The 6,000-nt window shown below is 39.0% G+C and overlaps 1 protein-coding gene across 5 annotated transcripts in view; it reads left to right on the forward strand.

The window, feature by feature from the left end:
• The window catches only part of ATP9A (ATPase phospholipid transporting 9A (putative)), an 82,653-nt gene extending 81,482 nt beyond the window's left edge, over positions 1-1,171 (forward strand). For all 5 annotated transcript variants that reach the window (XM_067554224.1, XM_067554229.1, XM_067554223.1 and 2 more), the window contains one exon: positions 459-1,171. In XM_067554224.1, the coding sequence (XP_067410325.1) occupies positions 459-595 (137 nt within the window). In that variant the 3' untranslated portion in view covers positions 596-1,171. The remainder of the gene's footprint in view (positions 1-458) is intronic.
• Positions 1,172-6,000: the final 4,829 nt, after the last annotated feature.

A 6,000-nucleotide genomic window follows, 5' to 3' on the forward strand; every position in this document is an offset into this window, starting at 1 on the left:
GAGTTAAAGGAAAAGAACGCCCAGAGCTAAAATACATCCACAGACCTTTTAAAGGAAGCTAATGTGGTTCATTCTGCCAGGGGGTGAAGGATTGTGATAGTTCATGGAGGGTTTATGTCCATAATTGCCTGTCTAGACAAAATGTCTTACTGAAATGAGATGGGCAGTGTGTTAGGAGGAAAGCCATATCCTTCATGAACGAGACAGGAGAGAGCAAGAGCTGGTTGGGGAACAGAAATTGCATTGCTTTTAAAAAAAAAAAAAAAAAAAAAGGGGGGGGGGGGCCAGGAAGTGAAAAGGCTGTTTTGTGTGTGAGAAGGAGGAGGTTGTTATGAAGCTTTGCTGGGCTGCATTTATTTTCTGACGCTTTCACTTTGACCTTTGAACCTCCCCACACAGTGCAGGTCTGACTTCAGTCTACAGCCCATCTCCATTGCTTTTGTGCTCTTTCCTTGCAGATGTTTACTTCATTGCAACTTTGTCGTTCTTGTGGAAGGTCACAGTCATCACTCTGGTGAGCTGCCTTCCCCTCTACGTCTTGAAGTACCTGCGGAGAAGATTCTCTCCCCCAAGCTACTCAAAGCTCACGTCCTAGAGCTGCTCTGCCTACAGAGCAGAGACTAATTTTGCACACTGTGGAGAGACAAAAATCCTGTATTGGTCATCGTAAAAACTGTCTGAGAGTTGCAAAAGGATTATGCAGTAATCAATATTGTGTGCTGCTTTAATGAAAAAGACTAACTGCAGTAAACGGAAACTTAACAATAAATAGTCATTTGGGGTGAGGGTGGAGGGGCACTTGATAGTTTGTCCAGTTTTTGTCACTTTGTTATACTTAATTGGGGTCAAATGCATGTAACTGCAATGATAATTGGTTTCTCATGTGAGATCAAAGTAATTTGAAAGCTGCTAAATGACCTTGAAGTTTATATGTGACAAATGTGGTTTTTTAGTTTAATTTTTTTGTGTCTGTAGTGTTTCTCGCATTGTGTTTATATTTTTATATTACTATTTATCTTTTCAATTCAGATAGAGTTTTTGTGTGTCTTGGAAAGTCCCTTTAAAATAGATGATGTACTGTATTACCGACAGCTGACTACTGAGCAGTGTCATGCTGTTTTGATTGTAGGGTTCCAGTGTTAAACAAATCTATACATCATTGAAAATCTGACTGGATGAGTTTTTCCTTCAACCAAAACGGAAGATCTGAATGTAGAAAATTCAATGTTTTCTGGTGATTTCCAGCAGTTAATATACACTGAGAAATAGCATCCAAAAAGGGAAAATTCCATTTTGTTTAGCTTTTGAGCTTCTTGTTAAAAGGAGCTGACAACATACAAATAACTACACTATATAGTTATGATACAGGAGCAAATTACCTAAATTCAAACAAAGCTTTTTGGAAGGAAACTTGCAGCTGATCAGCCTTTGAACAGTGTTGACAGCATGATGAGAGACTTATCCTATTCTGCAGACAATGTGGCAGACGTCTTGAATCCTTAGAGACTGAATGGAAAGGTCACAGGGCTGCTACTTTTCACAGTTACATAAAAATCTGTTTCCTGTTAGGATGAATTAATGAAGATGATCCACAAATAAGCGTAGGCAGTCATATACACGTGCCATTCATGACACAGTCTACAAAGAGAGGCAGTTTGAGAAAACTATGGAATTTGCATAGTTTAAAACGGGAACTTGCCTCATTGGATATAAGTTTGAGAGCAGGCAGAAACTGAACCCAGACAAAAGATGACAGTTTAATGTGCAGCACAGATAAGATTTCCATTTATTTTAAACTTCAGAATACCCAGAGAGTGTGTTTGGGTTTTTTTTGTTTGTTTGTTTTTGTTGTTTAAAAAAAAAGCATTGATCCACATAATTTATAAAGCATTCCTTGCGGCTGGAGACAGAAATATAGGGCTGGAAAGCTTAGGAATATGGCAATGAGCTAATGGTTACCTCCACCATTGGGTCTCTTAGTCAAATATGGCATAGTTTTAGTGACAGTCACCCTCCTCTAATAACTATTTAGTCTGTGATAAATGAGTTGTTTGGTCTCTGTCTATCCAGCTCCTGGTGGAGTAGAATCCACATCATAAAAACCACCATCATAGCCTGAATTAAATAGAACCCTTATTGGCAGGGTCAGCAGAGAGGCTGGGAATGACTGATCCAAACACCCTGAGCTCCCTTCTCATCCCTAGCGGTGTTTTTACAGTGCTCATGTGGAGAGCAGCAGGCCCTCTCTGCTATGCTGTACCTCTTCGATGGGTTGCCAACTTCTCTTTCCATTGCTGCAGATCTGGCACTTTTGCAAGCACTAAAATGATAGATAAAGTTCTCTGGCTTACAATCTTGAATGCAGAATTGGAGTGGCGTTTAAAAGGAGGTCTGTAGTGTGCGGTGACTTGCAGCCGTGTGTTTTGGATTATCAGTTGCAGAAATCCCTGGCATTAGTTGTCTCACTTGCAGTAGGAAATATAATCTATCTGAAGAACATGCTGCATAACCTGGTGACCCTTGGTGGATACATGTGGAGCCAACAAAGACCAGTTAATGCAAGTTCCAAACACTTTAGCAGCCTTGAAAGAATTGGGGGTCTGTCATTCACTTCTGCACATATATGGCTGAGAAGTGGGAGGAGATGTGTGCTCTGCAAAAGCCCTTCATGCTAGTCATTAATTCCTGAAGAAGAACCAACTTTCTGGAGAAACCAAGAGCGTAAATTGAAGCACTACCTTGGATGTTCCCAGAGAGGGTAAAGGAGATGGGTACTGTGAGCAAGTCAAAAGCTGCTGCTTTTTCCATTCTGTGGAACCAAAGGATCAGTTGAAGTAAGTTGTTTCCACTATGTAGGTTCTGGGTAATCTACATAGATGGAAATCTTCCTGGATCCCCCCTCTTCCTGACAGTTTGTTCCTATTTGGAGCCATCTTGCCAATGGCCCTGCTCCTCTAGTAGGGCTCAAAGAGCATGGAGTTCATACTTGATTTCCTGATGGGAAACCTACTGGGCTCAGAAGATAGCATGTCATGCTCTCCAGTTTCACATTCTCCAGATTGACAATGTTGTCACCACACTGAATTGACTGAAGGGGCTGCCATGAGCCTGGGGAAGAAGGGAGCCTATACTGTAAACTCTTTCCACCCCTCGTGTGTTCTAGCGCCCTTTTGTACCCTTCTCCTTACTCCTTTGTTCCCTCTCATGCCATCGCAGGAAATACCGGGTCCTTAGCATTCAGTAGTTCTATGTATGATCATTCTGATAGTGGATGAATAAAGGTTTTAGGCTGCAGTGCAAGATGGGAAATGTAGCCTCCAGCACAACTGGCTACAATGGTCTTCTTTCTGCATACTTGATTTAGAGTCTTATGTTTCATTAGTTCTTTTAGAGGACTAAGAAGAGCAAGCACTTGTTTAAGATAAAACAGTGGCTTTTGTTTTGTGCTACATGGTTTTGATATGTCTTTTCTCTGATACTCCATAAAAGCAGAATACGCAATGGCATCCTCTATAAACAACCCACCAAGAAAGAAAAATTAGCTAGCAGTTATATTCATGTTTACATTATTTTTTTTAATTGACCTTCCCACATCCCCTCACAAACTTTGAGCAAAACATTTCCCCTCTTCCTGTTAAAGACAGGTTCATACCAGGAGAGGCTCAATTTTGTATTTTTCTATGTTTTGCCTCCAAAAGGAAAAGCAATGTCTGAAAAGCTCTGCTGTAGAAAAATTGAGTTATCTTTCTGTTAATTACACCTGTTCACCAAAAGATCCTTAATATTGTCCTATTGATTTTACTACCATAACTGGATAGTGTCAGTCATGCAATTGTTGCTGGCTTCCCCGATCAAAATTTTGAGTTATTAGATTTAAATGTAATAATCAAGAATGGTTCTGGCTCTTGTCCTTTTGAAAACACATGCTGGTAGATATCTTTATAATAACTTCCGCCCCTAATTACTGTGCATTAGTAGTTAAATGTCCTGCAAGAATAACAGTGCCATGCTACTGTATGTAAATATTTGGAAAGTATATATGGTAGAATTCACTGTCTCCTGGAGTCAATGCAGTTTACACTAAATGGACCGTATTAGCAAAATCATAGCTTATACTAAGAAAGGGGGTGAATTGCAATTTCAGTCATATTTATTGGCTTAATAAGGAACTTATGTTAGCAATGGTGGGATTATCATCTTTAGCTTTGTATGAGAGGAGTGTAGCCCTTGTTCCTTTATAGCTAGTTTATTGCACAAGGTTGTAAATCTAGGAAGTATTTCTCTCTGGGTATAAATTGTATTTTTTTAAAAAAGCAATCAAAAAAAGTAAAACTGCCAGTTACAAACACCAGGGACGGGAGGTATGATTGTTATATTTTTCAAGTTTAGCACTTTGTCTGTAAACTATTTCCCCATAAACTTTCAAAAAAAAGTTTTTAAAAGCAAAGCTTAATTCAGATGTTTGTATTTATGGCACATAGTAAATGGATTCCATACTGGAAGTTTAAGTTAAGGTACATCTTTTCCTCTGTTATACTTGAATTTTGTGCTTATTTGGAATAAGAGACCCATTTTTAAAAATATATATATTAAATATATATATGTATATGTATGTATGTCTTGTTTAGCAACTTCTTTATCTTAGTGAACTGTAGCCATTTATGTAACTTCCATGTTATAGGACTATTCTACAAATGTGCTTCATCACTTGTTCTTGCTTCCCATTCTTACTTTAGAAAGAAAGATTTTTGATCAGTGGTCTATTTCCCTTTATAGTTGGTTACCACAATAGCCTATATTTCATAAGCAGTTCATTCTTTGAATCACTGATGTAACTAACTAAAGGTGTGTCCTGCTTTTTTAAAAATTGGGGATATATTTTTTTTGTAATGTTTCTTGCATTCCATTTCTTATAGCCCCCCCCCCCCCCCCCCCCCCCCCCCCCCCCCCCCCCCCCCCCCCACCCCCCTCCCAAACCTTCTTTCATCCCCCTTCCCAGGATTTTGTCCTATTTCTCTTGGCAGCCATCTGTTTTCCTTTGTTTATAATGGAGCTGAAATTTAACATGCTGTTTGTTCAATAGTAGCAACTTGAACCTATACAGCATCTTATCTCATCAAAATAGTATTAGCTATAAGCATTGACAGCATTAGTGTCATCACAGCTGTGGGAACAATGTGTTTAAGTGCTACAACTGCTACAGAGCCAGAATGAGCAACACCAAGCCCTCTGCTTTTCTATGGTCTGCTCAACTAATATAACCGTAGAATCTCATTGCAAATTCATTGAAACCTGTTAGTGACTCCAGTGGGAAATTGTTGCTGATTTAGAAGTTCAGACTGGAATTTTCAAAGGCACCTAAAAGAGTAAGGTGCCTGAATTCCTTTGGCTCCTTTAAAATTAAAGTCTTAAGGCCTGGATACTTTGGGGGTGGTTTTTTGCTTTGTTTTGTAATGGCTGCCACAGAGTTGGGTGCAAAATACATTCCTAAGTCTCACATGCAGTTATCACAGCCATGTGTGCAAACTAGCTAAATGCATAAATCACTGTCATGAACTATTTGCACTCTCACGATTTCAAAGGGAGCTCTACTCGCATACACCGTTGCACATTTGGGGCCCAATCCAGTGCTCACTGAAGTCTTTCCTTTGACTTCAGTGTGTGATGGACCAGATCCTTAACTCTTAGTAAGAATTCAAGCCTTTATTCTGAATGAAATTCTGGGTTCTTCAACTTTGCCAAGATGGCCCATTATTGTTGCCTAATAAAACGTTTCCTTTATGCCTTTAAAAACATTTTTAATTGTATGAGGAAATGGATTCTGGTGTCAAAATGATATTTATTGAGACACCGATATTTTGTACCTGTCCTTTAGTTAAATGAGATGTAAAATACCTTTGATTCAAGAGAAAAATGAATGCAAATTATTTATTGTTCTGTGGAGTTATATGTTGCAGACATGTAAGAACTTAAAGGGAATGATGTAAAAACAGGTGAAAA

This window comes from Emydura macquarii, unplaced genomic scaffold, assembly GCF_026122565.2.
Source record: "Emydura macquarii macquarii isolate MOO-44397 ecotype Brisbane River unplaced genomic scaffold, CSIRO-AGI_Emac_v2 contig_1483, whole genome shotgun sequence".
Taxonomy (NCBI): domain Eukaryota; kingdom Metazoa; phylum Chordata; order Testudines; family Chelidae; genus Emydura; species Emydura macquarii.